At 51.0% G+C, this 21,096-nt stretch overlaps 1 protein-coding gene across 4 annotated transcripts in view; it reads left to right on the top strand.

Moving 5' to 3' along the window:
* fam234b (family with sequence similarity 234 member B) overlaps positions 1-17,731 on the top strand; it is a 63,580-nt gene extending 45,849 nt beyond the window's left edge. For 2 of the 4 annotated variants that reach the window (XM_080217458.1, XM_080217456.1), the window contains exons 10-13: positions 4,138-4,308; positions 6,807-6,930; positions 13,741-13,961; positions 17,439-17,731. In XM_080217458.1, the coding sequence (XP_080073584.1) occupies positions 4,138-4,308; positions 6,807-6,930; positions 13,741-13,958 (513 nt within the window). In that variant the 3' untranslated portion in view covers positions 13,959-13,961; positions 17,439-17,731. Of the gene's footprint in view, positions 1-4,137; positions 4,309-6,278; positions 6,325-6,806; positions 6,931-13,740; positions 13,962-17,438 lie in introns of those variants that run through there. The other 2 variants (XM_080217457.1, XM_080217459.1) reach the window with 2 other exon arrangements.
* The last annotated feature ends 3,365 nt before the right edge of the window (positions 17,732-21,096 follow it).

Genomic DNA, 21,096 nt, shown 5'->3' with positions numbered 1-21,096 from the left:
TAACATCACTTCTGAACTTCCCTCCTTGCACCTTAAATCTGTGTCCTCTCGTAGCGACCATTTCAAACTGGGGAAATAGCCTCTGAGAGTCCACCCTATCTATTCCTCTCAACATTTTGTAAACCTCTATCAGGTCGCCTCTCAACCTTCATCTCTCCAGGGAAAAGAGTCCCAGCTCCCTCAACCTATCTTCATAAGGCATGCCTCCCAGTCCAGGCAACATCCTTGTAAATCTCCTCTGTACCCTCTCAATAGCTTCTACATCTTTCCTATAGTGAGGCGACCAGAACTGTGCACAATATTCTAAATGAGGCCTGACAAGGGTCTTATAAAGTTGCAGCATTACCTCCCGACTCCTAAACTCAATCCCTCGATTAATGAAGGCCAGGATCTGCTGCTGTGTCCCAGCACTGTCCGTGTGGCTTCACAAAAGGCTGAGGAGTCTGTGAACAGCTTAAGACAGCTCCAGAGGAAATGTCAAGAACCTACCGTGGACCTCTACACACGGCATACTGACCCGATCAAAGCCTTTGGTGCACTCAGCCTTGAGGATCTTTGGAAGATAATGGAGACACTCGGCTGCCCTGAGGAATTTATAACAATAGTTGAACAGTTCCACAGCCATTCCTTGTGTATGAGCCATTCCCAGGCAGGGATGGAGTTAAACAGGGCTGTGTGTTCACACCAACCCTCTCCATGTTTTTATCCAGCTTGCTCTCCGATGGCTTCCATGAGGGTGACAAAATTTGCTGATGACACGAAGATGAGTGGAAAAGCAAATTGCACGGAGGGTGTGGAAAGTCTGCAGAGGGATCTGGATAGGCTGAGCGAGTGGGTGAGGACCTGGCAGATGGAGTACAATGTTAGCAAGTGTGAGGTTATCCACTTTGGCAGAAATAATAGTAGGAGGGATTACTATTTAAAGGGGGAAAAGCTGCAGCATGCTACGGTGCAGAGGGACCTGGGGGTCCTTGTGCACGAGTCGCAGTCTGCAGGTGCAGCAGGTGATCAAGAAGGCGAATGGGATGCTGGCCTTTATAGCGAGGGGGATTGAATATAAAAGTAGGGAGGTCTTGCTGCAACTGTACAGGGCACTGGTGAGGCCGCAGCTGGAGTACTGTGTGCAGTTTTGATCGCCGCACTTCTGCAAGGATATTTTGGCCTTGGAGGGAGTGCAGAGGAGGTTCACTAGGCTGATACCGGAGATGAGGGGGTTAGCCTATGAGGAGAGACTGAATAGGCTGGGTCTGTACTCGTTGGAGTTTAGAAGGATGAGGGGGGATCTTATAGAGATGTTTAAGATAATGAAAGGGATGGATAGGGTAGAGGTAGAGAGATTCTTCCCGCTTAGAAAGGACAGCAGGACTAGAGGGCACAGCCTCAAGATAAGGGGGGGCAGTTTAGAACGGAGTTGAGGAGGAACTTCTTCACTCAAAGGGTGGCGAATATCTGGAATTCTCTGCCCGTTGAAGTGGTGGAGGCTGCCTCGCTAAATATATTTAATTCACGGGTAGATAGGTTTCTGATAGACAAGGGAATTAAGGGTTATGGGGAGAAAGCGGGAAAGTGGAACTGATCCACTTCAGATCAGCCATGATCTTATTGAATGGCAGGGCAGGCTCGAAGGGCTAGATGGCCTACTCCTGCTCCTATTTCTTACGCTCTTATTTTCTTATGGTGATCCTGGCATCAAAATCAGACCTTGCCCGGATGGGAAGCTGCTCCATCGGAAACGATTCTGGGCAAATCCAAAGTCCTCAAGGACATACTTGGCGCATTCCTATTGCTGGTGACTGTGAGCCAGCTGCTGGTTCAGAGCTCAGTGTAACGTGGACTTATTCCCCAATTTATGTGACAACTTTAACTTTATGATCAATGCAAAGTATCCAGGAGAGTCTGTAGGACAGTATTCCTGCCTGCTCTGTTCTGTTCCAGACTTTGACCGTCTACCAGCCAAGAAGCTCAACCACTTTCACTTGAGATGCCTTCAGAAGCTTCTAAAGATCAGAGGACAGGACAGAATACCAGGCACTGAGGTGCCCACCTGAGCTGGCATCGCCGAGCATCCACATCATGATGAAATGGCGATTAGCACTGCTGCCTCACAGCGCCAGGGACCCGGATCTGATTCCTGGCTCGGGTCACTGTCAGTCTGGAGTTTGCACGTTCTCCCCACATCTGCGTGGGTTTCCTTCAGGTGCTCCAGTTTCCTCCCACAGTCCAAAGATGTGCAGGTTAGGTGGTTTGGTGGTTTACCATCCCGGGTTCATGGTAAATTGCCCCTTAGTTGTCAGGGGGATTAGCAGAGTAAATGTATGGGATTACAGGGATAGGGCCTGGTTGGGATCGTTGTCGGTGCAGACTCGATGGGCCGAATGACCTTCTTCTGCACTGTAGGGATTCTATGAGACAGTCACAACTGAGTCATGCACACTCGCGGTTGGTCAAAGAAAAGCTACAGAGAAATACTCTAGAGGCTTCATTAGGAGTTTTGATTTGGCCCAGAGTCCTGGGATTGTGACACTTGATGCAACCGAATAAAAATAAGAGTGTGAGTTCGTTTGAAAGAAGCCGAGGAAACTCCATGCCAGCAGCTCATCCACAACCCACACAGCCTGAGATAACTTGTCCTATTCACAGCCGAGCTCTCTCCGAGCACTGACCAACCTGACCAGTCGCCACATACCCACCGAACCCCCCAATAACCCCCACCGGAACCCAACCAAACCCCCCCACCGGAACCCGACCGAAACCCCCAATCGCACCCACCGAAACCTGACCAAACCCCGTGACCGAACCCCCCAATCACACCCACCGAAACCCAACCAAACCCCCCCACCGGAACCTGACCGAAACCCCCAATCGCACCCACCGAAACCTGACCAAACCCCCCACCAGAACCCGACCGAACCCCCCAATCGCACCCACCGGAACTGGACTGAACCCCCCCAACCAATGACAGTCTCCAAGAATAAACATCATCAGGATTTGGATAGTGCCTGTGATTATTAATCCATTTTAAAGTTTGAGATTTGCTGAACTGACCCTATCATTATTCTATTCTTTACTCCTTCAAATGTTGATCCACTTTCCCTTTAATATTTCAGTAGGTGTGGTGGCACAGTGGTTAGCGCTGCTCTCTCACAGCGCCAGCATCCTGGGTTCAGTTGCAGCCGTGGGTCACTGTCTGTGTGGAGTTTGCACATTCTCCCTATGTCTGCGTGGGTTTCCTCCGGATGTTCCAGTTTCCTCCCACAGTCCAAAGATATGAGGGTTAGGTGGATTAGCCATGGAAAGTGTGTGGGGTTATGGGGATAGGCTGGGGGAATAGGCCTGTGTAAGATACTCTATTAGAGAGCAGGGCAGACTCAATGGGCCAAATGGCCTCCTTCTGCACTGTAAGGATTCTGTGATTGTTTCAATGATTTCTGCTCACTGCTTTATCTCCACTCTTCTGATTAGCATGTGCAACAGTATGGAAACTCAACAGGATAGTGAGAGTATTCACAGGGGTGGGGCAGAACTTATCGAGGTAGTTTCATAGAACATTCCAGCGCAGTACAGGCCCTTCGGCCCTCGATGTTGTACCGACCAGTGGAACCAATCTAATGATCCTCTAACCTAAACTATTCCAGTGTTATCCATATGCCTATCCACTGACCATTTGAACGCCCTTAAAGTTGGCGAGTCCACAGGGCATTCCACGCCCTTACTACCCTCTGAGTAAAGAACCTACCTCTGACATCCGTCCTATAATTACCACCCCTTAATTTAAAGCTATGTCCCCTCGTGTTAGCCATCACCATCCGAGGAAAAAGGCTCTCACTGTCCACCCTATCTAACCCTCTGATCATCTTGTATGCATCAATTAGGTCACCTCGTAACCTTCTTCTCTCTAACGAAAATAACCTCAAGTCCCTCAGCCTTTCCTCATAAGACCTTCCCACCATACCAGGCAACATCCTGGTAAACCTCCTCTGCACCCTTTCCAATGCCTCCACATCTTAAACCTTAAACCTTTATATGTTTCCATGTTGTCAGTCACTGTTTCTGAAATGATGTCTGTGTTTGAACCACAGGTTGCTTATTGGCTGCACAATTCCGATCTCCTTTACACATGTTTTGTTCTGCTCCTAGAGTTTGATCATTGACGGGAATTCTGGTAAGGAGCTATGGAAAGCCAAACTGGGCTGTCACATTCAGGGTTCGGAGGCAGCCTCGATACCGCTGTCCGATGGAAGGTCTGCATTCCTGTTCTGGGCCAAAGAGTGTGGAGTGAAGGCTCCCGTCGATGGAGTGGCCTCCTCGGTGAGTTGAGTGAACCTCTCGAGTGGAAAGTGAACCCCTCAGAGTTTCCTTTTTAAATGTATCCATTCTCGGGATCAGGGCATCCCTGGCAAGGGCAGCATTTATTGCCAATCCTAATTATTTTTGAGGAAGCATTGGCGAGTTGCCATCTTGAACTGGTTCAGATGCCCCAATGGTGATATTAGGGAGGAAAGTCTAGGATTTTGACCCAGTGATGATGAAGGAACAGTGATTATGCTCGTATGTCGGAATACTGTATGAATTAGAGGGTAATTTATAGGTGGTCCCCAGTTTCCTGGCAGAATTCCTGGATTTTGGAGGTTCTATGAAGGATAAGTGAACCTTGTAGTTGGCACATATTGAAACTGCTCTGTGCCAGAGTGGCTCTGTCCTGAATGGTATTGAACTTCTTAAAGTGTTTCTGGAGCCTCACTCATCCTGGCAATTGGAGAGTATTTGACCACACTCTTGACTTAGAATCACAGAATCCCTGCGGTGCAGAAGGAGACCATTCGGCCCATCAAGTCTGCACCAACAACAATCCTACCTTTTCCCGTAACCCAATATATTTACCCTGCTAGTCCCCCTGACACTAAGGGGAAACTTAGCATGGCCAATTCACCTAATCCGGATATCTCTGAACTGTGGGAGGAAACCAGAGCACCTGGGGGAAACCCACGCAGACACGGGGAGAACATGCAAACTCCACACAGGCTGGAATTGAATCCAAATTCTTGGCATTGTGAGGCAGAAATGCGAACCACTGTTTCACCGTGCCATCCCACATGTGTCTTGTAGGTGATGAAAAGGCTTTGGGGAGTCAGGAGATGACTCAGTCTTGACAGAACATCTAGCCTCTGACTTGCTTTTGTAGAGTGAAAATGGTGGATGCAGTTAAGTTTCGGGTCAGTGGTAACTCCCAGAGTGTTGATGATGAGGATTCAGTGATGATAATGCTGTTGACTAGCTAGATGTATCTTTGATACTTCTTAATCTGATGTGTAGGTCACTGTTAAGTGATTATTCCTCTCGTGTCTTGTACCTGGACTAGTTTGATAGAACTGAGTGGTTGCAAGGGCATTTCAGAAGATAGTTAGAGTTACTGTGGGTCTGGATTTCTTGCAGGCTAGATCTAGTGAGAGGGCAGACCTCCTTCTCTAAAGGACAGTCATGTTTTATGACAATCCAATAGCTTTGTGACCACCATTACTGGAGCTAGCTTTTTACTTCAGATTTATTTAATTAACTTAATTCTAATTTACGAATCAGCTTGGTGGGATTTGAACTCTAAATACTGGAACTACAATTGATCTTGTATTAGGATAACATAGGACGCCCTCTGAGCGCAGTCCTTCAAATGCTGGGACCCCTCATTCTCCATCAGCCCTGTGCCCTCGGTCTCCATTAGCATGGGGGAACCCCTGGACTCGCTCAGCCTGGTCTCTAGCATTTCCTTATATATCAATCAGATAAAGACCTATTTATGCACACTCTCTGTTATCTGGCTGCCAGCCAATCTTCCATCCAGGTTACTATGTTACCCCCCTACACCAGGAGCCTTTACGTTCCACCGCAACCTGTGATGATGTTGTGACACCTTATCAAAAGCCTTCTGGAAATCCAAGTACAGTACGTCTACAGGTTCCCCTTTATCCATGGTGCATGGTACTCCTTCAAAGAACGCTAATAAATAGGTTAAACGTGATTTCCCATTCACTAAACCATGGTCATTCTTCCCGGTTACCTTGAGTTTTTCTAAATGCCTAGCTATAACTCTTTAATAATCGATTCTAACACTTGCCCCATGGCCGATGTCAAGCTAACTGGTCTATAACGCTCTGTTTTCTGTTCCCCTCCTCTGTAGAATAGATGCTTTATATTTGCTGATTTTGATAGAGGAATTATATTTGCTATTTTTGCCACTCCTTCAGTGTCGCTGGGTCAACTTCTTGGAATTTCCTTCCTAACAGCACTGCAGGTGTACCTACACCATATGGACTGCAGCGAGTCAAGAAGGTAACTCATCACCACCTTCTCGAAGACAATTAGGATTGAGCAGTAAATTCTGGGGGAAGTCTTGGGTTAGCGTCCCTGCCCCTGCACCAGAAACTCCGAGTTCGAGACCCACCTCAGGCTTTGATGGCCAAGGAAGGCTCATTCACAATGCAGCCAAACTGGCCGAGCGTGTGAACCTGTAAAATCCTTCCAAACGTGCCAATGGCTGGCGGTAAGAGTGAGAGAGGCTCCTGGTCAGTTATGTTTGATGTGGACTGGCACCCCCTCGAGCTGTAAGTGTCCGGTGACAGACTAGCGACCTGTTCGAGAATTACTAGCTATGAGAGCAGGTGAAAGTCTGCCGTAGCGCACCGCTGGGTGTGGGAAGAGAATGGGACGGCTGGAATGAATGCTGGCCCACTGCTCACATCCTGATAATGAAAACCAACAACAGCAGAAAGTTCCAGCGTGTGCCGTTGACAGTCGCTTGTTTTTCTGTTTAGTCACAGGCCCAAAGGACAGACTCCAGCTCACAGAGCCAGTATCACCTCTACCTCCTGCACCCGCTGTACCCCAGTGTCCTGCTGGAACTGACCAACAGCACGGAGTTTGTGATGGCGTCAGCCAGTGAGTACAGTCACAACGCCCAGGGGTAACTGTGAGAGGCGGGCTGTCGGGCTGGGACAGGGATTGGGACACAGCGTTGTTACTCTGCACTGCAAACCCCTTCACTCTGAGCCCCCTCACTCATACCAGATGTTCCTGGTCAAAATCACCAATTCCAGTGTCAACACCGACAGTAACAGCGGCCAGTGTTACTCGGAGATGCCTATTTACATGATGACCATTCCCCCAGCAGCAGAACGACTGTGAAATCTTGATTTAAAAATAAACAATTACTTTTAAAAACCTTTAATTCAGATTGTTTTAGCCATCCTACCTTTAGCCATCCTTGCCTTTCTCACATCTGTCACAGTGGGTAGAATTATAGAATCCCTACATTGCAGAAAGGTCAGGGTGGGGGTTTTTAAATTCATTTATGGGACATGGACGTCTCTGGCTGGCCAGCATTTATTGCCCATCCCTAGTTGCCCTTGCAGGGCAGTTGGGAGTCAACCAGTTTGCTGTGGATCTGGAGTCACATGTAGGCCAGACCAGGTAAGGACAGCAGACTTCCTCCCCTGGAGGAGATTAGTGAACCAGATGGGTTTTTTCGACAATCAGCAATAGTTTCCTGGTCACCAGTAAATTCTCAATTCCAGATTTTGTTTTTATTGAATTCAAATTTCACCATCTGCTATGGTGGGATTCGAACCAGAACATTAGCTGGGTTTCTGGATTAATAGCCGGGTGATAATACCACTAGGCCACCCCCTCCCTTAACTCAAGAATGAGGATTTTTAAAATTGTAGCCAGACAGAGAGGCAGTGTGGCTCAATAAGAATATGATTGCTGGGTGAATCAGACTCGGTACCAGTTGGAATATCGGCAGCAGTGTTTTGGACGTGGTCTCGCCTACAGAGGTGGAAGGTGGGAGACGAGCTAGGCAGATATCATCGGGCCAGGAAGTAACAAAGTCTGCAGACTATCTCCGTGCCGTCTAAAGGTGCTGATGGAAAGCCTGCGGAGCACCAGATCCACAGCCCAGCCAGATACATTTCATCGCGATTCCCGCAGGGATTCCCGACACAGCGGACACTGTGTCCCATACAGAATTTGATCATTTCGTTCCCTTCTCATCCTTACAGTCTTTGTCTCTGTAATAAGTAGTCATTCATCCAGCTGGTTTTGAAAGGAGTTAAATTACGGCAGCCTTTCTGAGGGAAGGGAAACAAGTTCCCTGATCTCTTTGTGGTGAAAATGAATATCCGTGTCCTCGGCTCTGCTGAGGTTTGTGAGAAACTCTTTCACTGGATTTGATGAGTTGCACATTTCTTTAAAGTTTATTTATTAGTGTCACAGATAGAACATAGAACATAGAACATTACAGCGCAGAACAGGCCCTTCGGCCCACGATGTTGCGCCGACCAGTTACAAAAACAATGACCCACTAGCCTATACCAATCCCTTTTCGTCCATAAACCTATCCACCAATCTCTTAAACACCCCCAAACTAGGCACATTTACAACTGCAGCAGGCAGGGCATTCCAATCCCTCACCACCCTCTGGGTAAAGAACCTACCCCTGACATCCGTCCTATAACTACCCCCCCTTAATTTAAAGCCATGCCCCCTCGTGCTAGCTTTCTCCATCCGAGGAAAAAGGCTATCACTATCCACCCTATCTAAACCTCTAATCATCTTATATGTTTCAATAAGATCCCCTCTTAGCCGCCTTCTTTCCAACGAAAACAACCCTAAATCCCTCAGTCTCTCCTCATAGGACCTCCCCACCATACCAGGCAACATCCTGGTAAACCTCCTCTGCACCCTCTCCAAAGCCTCCACATCCTTCTTGTAATGTGGGGACCAGAACTGCACACAGTACTCCAAGTGCGGCCGCACCAGAGCAGTGTACAGTTGCAACATGACGCTGCGACTCCTAAATTTAATCCCCCTGCCAATAAACGCCAAGACACCGTACGCCTTCTTAACAACCTTATCTACTTGATTCCCAACTTTCAGGGATCTATGTACACATACACCTAGATCCCTCTGTTCATCCACACTATTCAAAGTCCTCCCGTTAGCCCTATACTCGACACATCTGTTGCTCCTACCAAAGTGAATTACCTCACACTTCTCCACATTAAATTCCATCCGCCACCTCTCGGCCCAGCTCTGCAACCTATCTAAGTCTCCCTGCAGACTATGACACCCTTCCTCACAATCTACCACACCTCCGACTTTGGTGTCATCAGCAAATTTACTAATCCACCCAACTATACCCTCATCCAGATCATTAATAAAGATTACAAACAACAGTGGCCCCAAAACAGATCCCTGAGGCTTACATTAACACTGCAATGAAGTTACTGTGAAAATCCCCCAGTTGCCACACTTCAGCAGCTGTTCAGGTACACTGAGGGAGAATTTAGCACGGCCAGTGTATCCTAACCGGCACACCTTTCAGACTGTGGGAGAAAACTGGAGCACCCGGAGGAAACCCACACAGACACGGGGAGAACGTGTAGACTCTGCATAGACAATCACTCAAGCCAGGAATCGAACCTGGGCCCCTGGCACTGTCAGGCAGCAGTGTTAACTACTGTGCATGAAGCCTGGTTACAGATTTGCACAGTGGGACGCAGAGCAACTGACCCTCAATTATACTGCCGGCTTTGTACAGCTCTCTGCCCTGAGACGGCAGAGCACAGAGCACTGCACGCTGACACCTGACAACCAGCGAGAAGTGTTAATGTTGGGGGAGCCCATTGAGTGGGTGTTAATCCCCTGAGGGATGCAGCACCTTCAGATGTCATTAATGCGCATCAAAATGCGAGCCAATCTATCCCAACCCCTGTGTCCATGTGGGTTTCCTCCAGGTGCTCCGGTTTCCTCCCACAGTACAAAAGACAATAATGAAACAGAGTACAGGAATGAGATAGAGAATCTGGTGAACTGGTGCAGCAACAATAATCTCCCCCTCAATGATAACAAAATGAAGGAGCTTGTCATCGCCTTCCGGAAGCGTATTGAAAGAGATGCTCCTGTCTACATCAACGGGGATGAAGTAGAAATGGTCGAAAACCTCAAGTTTTAGGTGTGCAGATCACCAACAACCTGTCCTGGTCCCCCCCATGCCGGCGCTATAGTTAGGAAAGCTCACTAATGACTCTACTTTCTCAGAAGGCTAAGGAAATTTGGCCTGTCAGCTACAACTCTCACCAACTTTTACAGATGCCCCATAGAAAGCATTCTGTCTGGGTGTATCACAGCTTGGTATGGGCTCCTGCTCTGCCCAAGACCACAAGGAACTACAGAAGGTCATGAACGTAGCCCAGTCCATCACACAAACCAGCCTCCCATCCATTGACTCTGTCCAAGCTCCCCGCTGCCTTGGCAAAGCAGCCAGCATAATTAAGGACCCTACGCACCCCGGACATTCTCTCTTCCACCTTCTTCTGTCAGGAAAAAGATACAAAAGTCTGAAGTCACGTACCAAAGAACAAAAAAAATTACAGCACAGGAACAGGCCCTTTGACCTTCCAAGCCTGCACCGACCATGCTGGCCAACTGAATTAAAACCCCCCCACCCTTCCGGGGACCATATCCCTCTATTCCATCCTATTCGCGTATTTGTCAAGGTGCACCTTAAAAGTCATTATTGTATCTGCTTCCACTACCTCCCCCTGCAGTGAGTTCCAGGCATCCACCACCCTCTGTGTAAACGTTTATCTCCTTTAAATCTTGCTCCTCACAAGTAGTTGACCCACCCTGGGAAAAAGCTTCTGACTACCCACTCTGTCCAAGCCCCTCATAGTTTTGTAGAATTCCAACAGGTCCACACTCAACCTCCATCGTTCCAGTGAGATACCGATCGACTCAAGAACCGCTTCTTCCCTGCTGCCATCAGACTTTTGAGTAGACCTACCTCACATTAAGTTGATCTTTCTCTACACCCTAGCTATGCCTGTGACACTACATTCTACACTCTCATTTCCTTCTCTCTGTACGGTATGCTTTGTCTGTATAGCGCGCAAGAAACAATACTTTTCATTGTATACTAATACATGTGACAATAATGAATCAAATCAAAGATGTGTGGGTTAGGTGGATTCGCTATGGTAAATGCATGGGGTTATGGGGATAGGGTCGGGATGGGGGGGCCCTGTGTAAGATAGAGAGTTGATGTACTTTCAGTGGGCCGAATGGCTTCCTTGTGCAGTTCACGGGTTCTGTGGTTCTATGATCTTTGGCTGTCTAGGCTCTAAACTCAGGAGTTCCCTCCGTAAGTCTCTTACTCTCCACCTCTGCTCTAACCGCATCCCTTTAAAACCACCAACCCTGGTCCCAATGCAAGTATATGACTGATGCTTCATTTCTTTTAACCTGATGACATTCCGGTGAGGCGCTCTGGCAGGTTTTACCACCCTAAAGGTGTCATATAAATGCAATTTATTAAACAGACTGGATGAGGAATGCTGACGAGTAACCTCTGCCTCTTCCCTCTGCCTTCCTCTCATCAAGGTGCAGAGGGGATTTATCAGACTGGGACCAACGATGAGGGACTTCAGTTACGTGGAGAAACTGGATTAAAGCTGGGAAGAGGCGTTGAAAATCATGATAAACTAAGAAGCTGTTTCTATAGGTCTAGGGGGTGAAGGGGATCAAAGGATATGGCAGGGCAGGTGGGACCAGGATAGTGAGTTGATGATCAGTCACGATAATGACATGGGAAAGGTTTTTACCCAGAGGGTGGCAGGGCCGGGTTGTCTCACACTGAACCATAAAACCTGCAGCATTGAGGCAGGCCCAGACTGGCCCATTCAGACCAAAATACCTGTCTAAGCTAACCCCTTCTGGCCCGGATCCCTCTAAACATCCTTTAAAAGCACTTGGCACATCGTAACATTCAAGGCTATGGGCCAAGTGCTGGTAAAAGGAAATGGGTGGGAGGTCAGGTCTTTCTCATGTGTCAGTGCAAGCTTGATGGGCCGAAGGGCCTCTTCTGCACTAGACAAGTGAATGGTGGAGCAGACTCGAAGGGCTGAGTGGTCTTTTCCTGCTCCTATTCTCTTTGTTTACTGCGAGGAGGGTCAGAAAACAGGGAACGCTGATCGGAAAATAAGTCGCAAATGACCCAGAGGGGTGATTTGAATTTTATACCCAGCGGCGTGCTTTGGTCTGGGAGTATGATGAAAGCTGGTTCAATAGGAACCTTCCAGAGGGAACTGGATAAACTCTCGATAAAGAGAAACGTCGCAGAGTTATGGATAACCGGCAGGGAGCTGTCACAGACTCGATGGATTAAATATCCTCGATTGTTGCTGTTTGATTCCTTGTAAGTGACTCCTTGCTGGGTGGCTTTTTGCAGGATGTGTTCTCAAATGCTGCTTTTCCAGTGGGAATGTGTGAGTGGCTGTTCGGAAATGGAAGATCTCACAGCCTAATCTGATCCCGTTACCAGTTGACCAATAACCCCCCCTCCCCCTGCCCCATCCCCACTGGGAGCATTGGGTTATGATCCAGGGATGATGCCCCCCCCCCCCCTCCCGTTAGGGGGGTAGTGAGGCCAATTGTAACGTTCGTACCACTATGCAGTCCAGCTCAAGCCCAAACCATTGGGGTTCAAACCCAGAGGGTCAGGGCTTGTCCCCCCCCCAGGGGAAGGTCAGGTTTGTTCCTGGAAGTGCAAGGAGTGGCTGGGGGTGGGGAGGGGCATTGAAATGGTGCTCGGTCTGGGGGTGATGGGGTTCGGTCTGGGGGTGATGGGGTTTGGTCCGGGGGTGATGGGGTTTGGTCCGGGGGTGATGGGGTTTGGTCCGGGGGTGATGGGGTTTGGTCCGGGGGTGATGGGGTTTGGTCCGGGGTGATGGGGTTTGGTCCGGGGTGATGGGGTTTGGTCCGGGGTGATGGGGTTTGGTCCCGGGTGATGGGGTTTGGTCCCGGGTGATGGGGTTTGGTCCGGGGGTGATGGGGTTTGGTCCGGGGGTGATGGGGTTTGGTCCGGGGGTGATGGGGTTTGGTCCGGGGGTGATGGGGTTTGGTCCGGGGGTGATGGGGTTTGGTCTGGGGGTGATGGGGTTTGGTCCGGGGGTGATGGGGTTTGGTCTGGGGGTGATGGGGTTTGGTCCCGGGTGATGGGGTTTGGTCCGGGGTGATGGGGTTTGGTCCCGGGTGATGGGGTTTGGTCCGGGGTGATGGGGTTTGGTCCGGGGGTGATGGGGTTTGGTCTGGGGGTGATGGGGTTTGGTCCGGGGGTGATGGGGTTTGGTCCCGGGTGATGGGGTTTGGTCCGTGGGTGATGGGGTTTGGTCCGGGGGTGATGGGGTTTGGTCCGGGGGTGATGGGGTTTGGTCTGGGGGTGATGGGGTTTGGTCCGGGGGTGATGGGGTTTGGTCCGGGGGTGATGGGGTTTGGTCCCGGGTGATGGGGTTTGGTCCGGGGGTGATGGGGTTTGGTCCGGGGGTGATGGGGTTTGGTCCGGGGGTGATGGGGTTTGGTCCGGGGGTGATGGGGTTTGGTCCGGGGGTGATGGGGTTTGGTCCGTGGGTGATGGGGTTTGGTCCGGGGGTGATGGGGTTTGGTCTGGGGTGGGGGGGAGGGGGATGGGGCTCGGTCGGGGGGGGTGGTTGGATTGGGGGGGATGGGGCTCGGTCCTGTGCGTTATCTGTTGAACACTGCTGAGTGTTAAGAATTTAAAGCTGTGCATCCCTGTAAACTGGTGCCTGCTTCCTGGAGAGATATTAATCAAAATTCTCTGACTTGTCGATTTTCCCTCTTGTTTTTATGAAATCACTGTGGAACCTTCTGGAATTTGTTTTTATTCTCCAGCTGGAATACTGGAACAACAGAAGGATGCGTTTTATGTTAGCATGACGACGGGTTCCACACACCGATCCCACGATAACCGTGCTGGGCCTCTGCGAGTCAAAGGCCTGGGCCTCAGTTGGGCCATTTCCCACAGCAGGATGCTGACCCTGGAGACAGAGGCAATCGGCAGCATCAGGAAATTCTTCTCCAAGATCCGGTTCTCCGCTGTGCAGCACTGACAGGTAAACCCACCCTCTGCACCTCCTGAAGTCCTTCACAGCCGGTGAGTGCAGTCACTGAGCCAGGAGCACAACGGGATCCTCCCCCCCCCCCGGGAAACCTGAGAACAAAACCCCGGTTCATCTTCCCACCTTTCAGTCAATGATTCCAAATTAATCACTTGCAGCAAACTCAATGACTTCCGGTCTCCGGGGGCACCGCCACATCCCGGTCACCGGGGTCACCGCCACATCCCGGTCACCGGGGTCACCGCCACATCCCGGTCACCGGGGTCACCGCCACATCCCGGTCACCGGGGGCACCGCCACATCCTGGTCACCGGGGGCACCGTCACATCCTGGTCACCGGGGGCACCGCCACATCCCGGTCACCGGGGGCACCGCCACATCCCGGTCACCGGGGGCACCGCCACATCCCGGTCTCCGGGGGCACCGCCACATCCCGGTCTCCGGGGGCACCGCCACATCCCGGTCTCCGGGGGCACCGCCACATCCCGGTCTCCGGGGGCACCGCCACATCCCGGTCTCCGGGGTCACCGCCACATCCCGGTCACCGGGGTCACCGCCACATCCCGGTCACCGGGGTCACCGCCGCATCCCGGTCTCCGGGGGTCACCGCCACATCCCGTTCTCCGGGGGTCACCGCCACATCCCGGTCACCGGGGTCACCGCCACATCCCGGTCACCGGGGTCACCGCCGCATCCCGGTCTCCGGGGGTCACCGCCGCATCCCGGTCTCCGGGGGCACCGCCGCATCCCGGTCTCCGGGGGCACCGCCACATCCCGGTCTCCGGGGGCACCGCCACATCCCGGTCTCCGGGGGCACCGCCGCATCCCGGTCTCCGGGGTCACCGCCACATCCCCGTCACCGGGGTCACCGCCGCATCCCGGTCTCCGGGGGCACCGCCACATCCCGGTCTCCGGGGGCACCGCCACATCCCGGTCTCCGGGGGCACCGCCACATCCCGGTCTCCGGGGGCACCGCCGCATCTTGGTTTCCCCCTCCCTCCCCATTGCCTGCAGGTTAGGGAGGTGATGTGGGACTGAGTTGAGGAGGAACTTCTTCACCCAAAAGATTGTGAATCTGAGGAAATCCCTGCCCAGCTGCGGCTTCCTCACTGAATGTTTCTAAGGCAAGGATAGATAAATTTTTGAACAGTAAAGGAATTAACGGTTATGGTGAATGGGCGGTACGGTAGCACAGCGGTTAGCACTGCTGCTTCACAGCTCCAGGGTCCCGGGTTCGATTCCTGGCTCGGGTCACTGTCAGTGTGGAGTTTGCGCATTCACCTCGTGTCTGCGTGGGTTTCCTCCCACAGTCCAAAGATGTGTGGGTTAGGTTGATTGGCCGTGCTAAGAAATTGCCCCTTAGGGTCCAGGGATGGGTAGGTTAGAGGGATTGGTGGGTATAATGTGTAGGGATATGGGGGTAGGGCCTGGGTGGGATTGCAGACTCGATGGGCCGAAGGGCCTCTTTCTGCACTGTAGGGTTCTATGATTTATGTGAGTGGGTGGATAAGTGGAGCTGAGTCCATGAAAAGATCAGCCATGATCTTATTGAATGGCGGAGCAGGCTCGAGGGGTCAGATGGCCCACTCCTGCTCCTAAGTTCTTATGTTCTTATAGATGGTTTCATGAGAGTTCTGAGCAATGAGTCTCAGCCAGGCTGAGGCCATCAGAACGAACGCTCTCTGTCACACTGCTTTCTTATTTCCCACCGAAACTATGGAGTAAAGTTACTGCCATCCTTGGCACCTTACTCACAGGGAGAGAGAGAGAGGATTAAATGCTTCTCCCTCTGTCCATGATATTCCAAACTTTACATTACCACCTATTCTTTGATCTTTACAAATAGGTTGACATTAGTATCATAGAATCCCTACGATGTAAATGCAGGCCATTCGACCTACTGAGTCTGCACTGACCCTCCAACAGAGCATCCCACCTAGACCCTATCCCTGTAACCTCACAGATTTATCCCCTAACCTACACATCTTTGGACACTGAGGGGCAATTTACCACGGCCAATCCACCTAACCTGCACATCTTTGGACTGTGGGAGGAAACTGTTGTAAATGCGCCTAGTTTGGGGGCGTTTAAGAGATCCGTGGATAGGTTTATGGATGGAAAGGATTTAGTTTAGGTTAGAGGGTCATTGTTTTTTAACTGGTAGGTGCAACATCGTGGGCCGAAGGGCCTGTTCTGCGCTGTAATGTTCTATGTTCTATGAAACCAGAGCGCTCGGAGGAAACCCATGCAGACATGGGGAGAATGTGTAAACTCCGCACAGACAATGGCCCAAGGCTGGAATCGAACCCGGGTCCCTGGCGCTGTGGGGCAGCAGTGCTAACCCACTGTGTCACCGTGTCCCCTGGGAATTGAACCCGGGTCCCTGGTGCTGTGAGACAGTAGTGCTAACCCACTGTGTCACCGTGTCCCCTGGGAATCGAACCCGGGTCCCTGGTGCTGTGAGGCAGCAGTGCTAATCCACTGTGTCACCGTGTCCCCTGGGAATCGAACCCGGGTCCCTGGTGCTGTGAGACAGTAGTGCTAACCCACTGTGTCACCGTGTCCCCCCCCCCCCGGGAATCGAACCCAGGTCCCTGGCACTGTGGGGCAGCAGTGTTAACCCACTGTGTCACCGTGTCCCCCCCCCCCCGGGAATCGAACCCGGGTCCCTGGTGCTGTGAGGCAGCAGTGCTAATCCACTGTGTCACCGTGTCCCCCGGGAATCGAACCCGGGTCCCTGGTGCTGTGAGGCAGCAGTGCTAACCCACTGTGTCACCGTGCCCCCGGGAATCGAACCCGGGTCCCTGGTGCTGTGAGACAGTAGTGCTAACCCACTGTGTCACCGTGCCCCCCCACGGGAATCGAACCCAGGTCCCTGGCGCTGTGGGGCAGCAGTGCTAACCCACTGTGTCACCGTGTCCCCTGGGAATCGAACCTGGGTCCCTGGCACTGTGGGGAAGCAGTGCTAACCCACCGTGTCACCGTGTCCCCCCCCCCGGGAATCGAACCCAGGTCCCTGGTGCTGTGGGGCAGCAGTGCTAACCCACTATGTCACCGTGCCCCTCCCTGGGAATCGAACCCAGGTCCCTGGCGCTGTGGGGCAGCAGTGCTAACCCACTGTGTCACCCCCGTAATAACAGATGAGACCTGAACAGACTCTCCATCCACTTGAGAACTGAAGAACTCAGACTGAGTGGGACATTCGGGTCTGTTCCATTCACTGTAATCATGGCAGACCTTGTATCTCTCTCCACCTTCCCGCACTATATCCCCACATCCCTTCATTCCCTTGTATATCTAGCAGCCTGTGTCCTGCGTGTACGCAGTGAGCAGGTACTCGGAGCTGTCTGGGCTGGAGAAATCTGAACAACAAACTGCTGTGGTAGGAGCGAGACAGGGAGAAACTCTGGGGTTTAAAAGCATTTGACAGAAGATTCCTTTTGTAATTCCTTAACTTTATCATTTCCCCAGCAGTGAAGAAACACTCATCGGCTGGTCGTGTCTCTCTGCTGTCACCACAGGTGCTGACCCGAATTCATGCTCGCAACTGAGACTCATCCACTGCGAATGCTGCATCCCAATCACGGTATTCCCCTCTCCTGACCTTCCTGTACCGACCCTCCCCCCTCCAACCCCCCAATCCCAGTCTTCCTGACCTCCCTCCCCCCATACACCAGCCTTACAGCCTCTCCTGCCTTCCTGCCCAGCCTCCCCCCCAACAGCTCTCCTGCCTCCCCCAGCCCTCCTGCCCTTCCCTGTCCCTCTCCCAGCCTTCCTGCCCCTCTCCCAGCCTTCCTGCCCCTCTCCCAGCCTTCCCCGCCCCTCTCCCAGCCTTCCCCGCCCCTCTCCCAGCCTTCCCCGCCCCTCTCCCAGCCTTCCCGCCCCTCTCCCAGCCCTCCCGCCCCTCTCCCAGCCTTCCTGACCACCTTGCCCCCAGTCAGTGTATCCTGTGCCATCTCATTCCCTTTCAGCCACTGAGTGCAGCAGCCCATTCTCCCCCCACCCCAGCCAGCCCCATGGGAGCATCTGACTTGAACTGAAGGTATCTTGAGAATGATCAAGTTTGGGGCAGCAGTGGCAGCCGGAACTCTGCTGCTGGTTACCGGTTAGATCTGAAGGGATGGAGTTTCTCCTGTTGCTGTTAGCTCCTGTCAGATCACCTTCAGTCTGCTGCCACCTCGACAAGAGGATCCGAAGCTGCCTGTCGTCTAACAGAATCCTTCTTTCGAAGGATGTATATTGTAGATATGGTGATGGGGAGTGGGAAATCATCCCCACAGGGCCTCGTTTACCTTTGCAAGTTAGTCTGGCTTTGTGACTTTGCATTTTAGAATAGAGCAATCTTGTTGCAGCTACAATCTAAATAGAACCACCTTTAACAGTGTGACCTATTAGAATTTATTATAGTTTGCATTATAATTATTAGTGTTCATTGTATCAATCTCAAGGCTTGAGCGTGAACCTACACTGATGAAAATGCAAAAAGGAAGTGTTGTTACATTGATTATATGTATATAAGATCATAAAAATATAGCGGCAGTACACTAAAATCAAATATAAATAGACACACTTGAAACCAGTATATATAAGTGGTTTGAACAAATTTAATATATAATATTTATGTTTGCACCAACCTGTTGCCCAGCCTGAGAGGCAAGGACAACATGACCTGTGATTGGAGACTACCTCAGGGTTCAGAGATCACCCAGACATGACAATCTGAAGATGATGATACTTTGCCTTTGTGAGACGTGTCGATAGTCCCCGTCGTTCCAAATCAACTGATCTTTAATTCTTCCCTGTAGGAATTGCGAACCGTGGATCACTCACAGGGGGAAACTTTGTTTTCCGTGATAACATTTACATCTGTCACCCAGAAAGAGGCTAAATCTGAGAGTCTGCCCCCCTGCCCCAGTCAAAATCAATTCTTTAGACAACATGGGACTGATTAGCTGGAAACTTCTCTGTTCTAACAACAGTTAAGAAAGTGGTAAATGTCCCCTGTCTGAGCAGTGTGTTCACAGGACAGCGGGCTTGCTCTGTTCGCACAGTAAACCTGTTCTCTATGTAATTAATCCGTACTGGTTTTCCTCATTGTGTTGTACATACATTCCCATTCCTATATTTTCTGAAAATGTTGTCTCCCTGTCACTCCGGTGTGTGGTCACTCTTCTGATCTGAGATTGCTGCTCATTATTACCTGTGCTCGGAACAGTTGGGAAGGGGGGGGAATGACCCCGTTAATCACTGGTGTGCGGGGAAATGCTCGCTGTTTGTGAGCTGCATCGATGTTTCATCCACCTGTGTAAGAACGATATATAAACTCAGAAATACATCCCCATTCCCACCGTGTGACATTTGACAGAAAAGTGATCAGCTATGGAAATAAAATGTCATTAATTATTCCTGTATGTTGTGGGCTGATCTGTATTTCTTACAGCTTAATAAAACTAGTTGGTTTGTGTTAACAGGGTTCAGTCTGTAACCCCCTGCTGGTTTAAGGTTCATGGGACTGATTTCATCATTACGGGTCAGAGGTGATGAGAGTCCCGTCGTCACAAACAAGTGTAATCTTTTTGCAGTGTAAATGAAGCAGATAAGCAACATCCCATTTCACCCCAGTGTTAACACTTTCAATTCCTAAAATAAAGCAGTAATTTCGGTCAGAACTGAAATAAAGAACAAAGAACAACACAGCACGGGAAACAGGCCCTTCGGCCCAACGAGCCCGTGCCGCCATTTCAACATTGTGAGTCCCCTCTTCCACCCGTGACCCCTGTCTACGCCTATGGCACTCCACATTGGAATCCAGCTTGAGGGGAGACTAATTTAGAGACAATTTGTTACACCAATCAGCCTAACAGCACATCTTTGGGGTGTGGGAGGAAACCGGAGCACCCGGAGAAAACCCACGCAAGCACAGGGAGAATGCGCAAACTCCCGCAGACACCGGCCCAAGTCCATGTATCTGCACAGCAAACAGTGATAGTCACTGAGCTGTCGTGTTGCCCATCAGCTGGTCCAGTTGAAGCGTACACTAACGACGTGAAGTACTAGGCAACTCTCGAAACATCCAAGAGCAGCCCTCGCACGACCCACCGCCTGTACACCCCTCGTTGGACAACAAGGTGGACCGAATCCCTCTAACCTATGTATCCTGGGACACTAAGGGGCAATTTAGCACGGCCAATCATCCTGAGTGTAAATATAATACAGCAATTATATTACACTCCCTCACAGTGCTCAAACCCTCACTTCCTCCTCACTCACTCCCTCCCTCCTCACTCCCTCCCTCCTCACTCCCTCCCTCCTCACTCCCTTCCTCCTCACTCACTCCCTCCTCACTCACTCCCTCCTCACTGTGCCCAATTCCTTACTCCATCCTTACTCCAATCCCTACACACTCCACTCTGTCACTCTCTCCCTCCTCACTCACTCACTCTATCCTCACTTCCTCAGTGTGCCCACTCCCTCACTCGCCCCGCTCCCCACTCCCTCACTTGCTCCGCTCCCTCACTCCATTCTTCACAGGTACATGTGTGTCCTGTACACAAAAAGCAGGACTAATCCAACCTGGCCAATTCCAGCCCAATCAGTCTACTCTCGATCATCAGCGCAGTGATGGAAGGGGTCATCGACAGAGCTACCCCCAGCACCTGCTCAGTGAATTTGGATTTTGCCAGGGTCACTCAGCTCCTTGGTTCAAACATGGACGAAAGAGCTGAATTCGAGGTGAGGCGGGAGTGACAACCTTCAACATCGAGGCCACATTTGACCGAGTGTGGCATCAAGGAGCCTGAGCGAAATCAGTGGGGATCAGGGGGCAAACTCTCCACTGGTTGGAGTCATACCTGGTACATAGGAAGATGGTTGTGGTAGTGGAGGTTCTCAACCCCCCGACATCTCTGCAGGAGTCCCTCAGGGAAGGGTCTTCAGCCCAACAACCTTCAGCTGCTCCATCAATGATCTTCCCTCCATCATAAGGTCAGAAGTGGGGATGTTCGCTGATGATTGCACAATGTTCAGTACCATTCGCAACTCCTCAGATACTGAAGCAGACTGTGTCCCAATGCAACAAGTTCTGGACAATATCCAAACTTGGGCTGACAAGTGGCAACTAATATTCATG

Source organism: Carcharhinus amblyrhynchos, chromosome 35 (genome assembly GCF_965287045.1).
Source record: "Carcharhinus amblyrhynchos chromosome 35, sCarAmb.v2.hapA, whole genome shotgun sequence".
NCBI classification, from domain to species: Eukaryota; Metazoa; Chordata; class Chondrichthyes; order Carcharhiniformes; family Carcharhinidae; genus Carcharhinus; species Carcharhinus amblyrhynchos.
Note: the sequence above shows the minus strand (reverse complement) of the source record. Positions and strands in the feature narration are given on the sequence as shown.